Consider the following 3,251-nt stretch of genomic DNA (forward strand, 5'->3'; position numbering starts at 1 on the left):
GGTAGAGGAAGAAAATGCCTTCACACTGCTGTTGACTCTCCGTTTCACGGCGAAATTATCCCTCAGGAGTCGGGAATCCATCGAGAGCGAAACTTGCCTCAACGCTACCTGGATGCCTCCTAAAAGCCGCGACTGCAAAAGCCAGCTTTTGGCAGTCATTTCTTTTAGGGCCCGAAGGCTGCTATCAAACTGATAGCTACCAGAATTGTTTATTTCAGCACGCCTCCACGGTCCTTCAGAAATTTGGCTTTTCCAAGCAAGCTGACTGCCTGGTTCCCGCCTAACTACGTCTTCGTATAAGTAACAAAAAATGCGCTGCTGCCAGTCCAGTACCTGGCAAAGCCGTATTCTCAAGTGCCACGCGCATGGCACATTCGAACGTAAGCCATTGGGGCGTAATTGCCCCCATTCTTGTTCTCCCTTCCCCTCATTTTGGCAACAAGGAAGGCCTTGGCAGTGGGGTGGACCAATGACCGAGACTTCCTGAAGCTGCCCTGAAGTGTCGTAAGGGGTCTGGCCGCCGCTATCCCTGCATGGTGATGCAGATGGGGGAGCATCAGCAGCCCGCTGACCCTTCTTCGCAAAGGCACCTGGAAAAGCCTTAAATGTGACTTCAAGTTCTTGTATCCATCTGAAAAAGACACCGACACAAATTCCCACTGGCACAATTAAGGAAGAGAAGGCGAGGGCTCAATTTGGCCCCCCCAAGTATGTGAAACGTACTGTAGTGGCAAGTGGAGAGTCGTCTGCTGCAAGCACCTAAGCTTTCGAGCAGTCAAATGGCGAGCTCACCTCAATATCTCTCCTGCAAGCTTGTGTTGAAGATTCATGTCAGTGAGAAGCTGGCGGATCCTTTTGGAAGAACGGCGCACTGAAAGTTCTAGCTGTCCCCACACGATTACGCAGCTCGCTACTACGGCGAATGCAAACATCGCCGGCGCAGCAATGACGAACTGAGCACAGCTGCTCCTGGAAAGCAGCACGGTGACCGCCCCAGCTGCAACAGCTGACGAGATGCCGGATGCGCTCTTCAGCCATGTGAAACGCGGAAGCCACGATACCTTGCTACACAGAAGCCCCCATGGACCTACCGGCTGAGGCGCAAACGAGCCTACAACACCCGGTCTCACACTGGAGTGCCTCCCAACGTGTTCTGCTGAAGCTGCCGTCGTTTCTGTCGTCTCTTCACGAGGCTGTGGCTTCTCCGAGAACTTTTGTCTTCCAGGGGGATACCTTTGGGGCTTAACTGCGCGGTCACAATCGAAGTAGCCATACACTGAAGCCGCATTGTGTACCTCGATATAGAGCCTTCGTATGCAGTCCGACAGCACACGGTGAAGCGCACCCTTGGCAGCGTCAGCTATTGTTAACCATCTTGCTTCAAAATTTGCCAGGCAGATGTTATGCGTGTCAGATGCCGAAGAAAGTTCCGAGACAAAGCTAGCTGGCTCCGCGCATGGAACTGAAAAACCAGGAAGCTTCATGATGCGACGACGGCCGGGGAAGGCTCTGCAGCTTGATACTATCAAAAATACCGCGGGACATAGACTTGGGATATTCTTACACGGCGCCGGATTAACATGAAAACGCCAATCCTACTGTCCACACTATTTCATGCACTGGATATCAGCGTGGGACGATCACCACTGGCAAGGTCTGCAACGCTCGTCCCAACGGTGTAAAGAGTCCGGATAGTGAGTTCGTGGGATGGAATTAACAGATATAAGTGAGCTCAGGAACATTTTGTTAGGATATGTGGGCTAGGGGAAGGATGTACGCGGTAAAACTAGGGGAGAAAGACATAGCCGTTGCATCGGTCACACGTGGACCATCGCCCACACGTAGTGCTCGCCTGCCGGGAGTATCGACTGCAAGACATATCACCAATTATTTATTTTCTCGTTTTTTTCGGAGGTTAAAACTATAAGTAGCGCAACTCATCTTCGCCAGGGCAGCCTCCAGCTCAAGCCAGTAAGGCATGCATGCTTCCGAGTCCGACACCCAGTTGATGTAGACGACGAAGTGATTTGTCTACAGGTACTCAGTGTAATTCTGACATGTGTATTCAGTTACGCTCCGCACTAGCAGTATACAATTTACCATCGCTTCAAATGACCAGGGATGGGCATAGATTTCGTCTTGGTGTTCCTTTTCATTACGGTCGCCGACTCTCCTTCCTTGAAAATGCGGCTGGACATGGCTTGCAAGACCACTAATCCCATATTTTTATCATATCTCCGATCCTATTCCCAAAAGTTTAACTCCATAAGCTAGTCAATGCTTCGCTGTACAGGCGACCAGTGCCACGGGTAACGGCTACCCAACGGGGGATGTAGCGTAGTCTGCCTGCAATGTGCGATGCAGGCTTCACTTAGGCGTGGTAGCTTACATGCAGGCAAAGGGAAACGCTCGACAAGTGTATTCGGAGGTAAATCGTGCAATATGGAGGCTTCGTTCAAGCTTCCTTGTGCTCACACGTGAGGCTGGTTTGCATCGCCAGCTGCAGCCAAGTGCGCTGGAACCCCAAATAGGCTGCCTCCTCCCCGGCAACCCCAGGCCATGAGTTCAACGTCCAGGATTCCTGGGGACAGGGGAGTGGGGTCAGCTGCTTTGGGAAACCCCTACTTCAACTCTTAACCTTTATTGCAGCTCGCTTCTGCCGGTGAGTAAGGCCAGAAAGCCAGCGTTATAGGGGAATGGACGTAGGGAGGCCGTAAACATTTGCATCACTCCAAGCATTAACGCTAAGCTGCCTAGTTTATGTCTCCTTCTTGGTCTTCGTCAGAGGTCCAGAGCTTCTGTACCATGATAACCGTGTTCGACTGTCGCTTGGGCTCGGATGGACAAACCCAGGCGGATGCTCGCCGTTTCATTTGTGGGGATGCCAGCAGTTGACAGCGACGTGGGGACCCTGCGAATTAAGCAGTCTACTAGATGTGTGTCTACTTGAAGTATCCCGTCTTGCGTAGTCCAGCAGGGGCCTTCCGTACAGCGATCTACGCGGGATGCCACCCAGGTTAACTAAAACTGACTGTCCCCACCGTCCGTACGAGTGTAGACACCATCCGTATAAAGGATTTAGCGGTAGATCACAAAAATAAATCTGGCGTTATTAAAGTGCGCGGAAAACCCTGAACGCCGCGGGCAGGTGTCCTCAAGTGTTGAGAGAACAACTTGTTCCATCACAGGAAGAAGTTGGGAGTGGTATAAATGCAATAGCTATTCGCACGCATCTAGGCTTCTGAAGTGCG

General features: G+C 51.6%; 1 protein-coding gene across 1 annotated transcript in view; it reads right to left on the bottom strand.

Annotated features, from left to right (window-relative positions):
• Nucleotides 1-1,484, bottom strand: part of EMH_0035700 (uncharacterized protein) — a gene marked incomplete at both ends in the record, with an annotated part of 4,172 nt that extends 2,688 nt beyond the window's left edge. Inside the window, 2 exons of the mRNA XM_013494996.1 lie at nucleotides 334-631; nucleotides 793-1,484. Coding sequence (XP_013350450.1) covers nucleotides 334-631; nucleotides 793-1,484 — 990 coding nt within the window. The remainder of the gene's footprint in view (nucleotides 1-333; nucleotides 632-792) is intronic.
• Nucleotides 1,485-3,251: the final 1,767 nt, after the last annotated feature.

The sequence above is a fragment of the Eimeria mitis genome, genomic scaffold (assembly GCF_000499745.2).
Source record: "Eimeria mitis Houghton genomic scaffold, Emh_scaff1379, whole genome shotgun sequence".
NCBI classification, from domain to species: Eukaryota; Apicomplexa; class Conoidasida; order Eucoccidiorida; family Eimeriidae; genus Eimeria; species Eimeria mitis.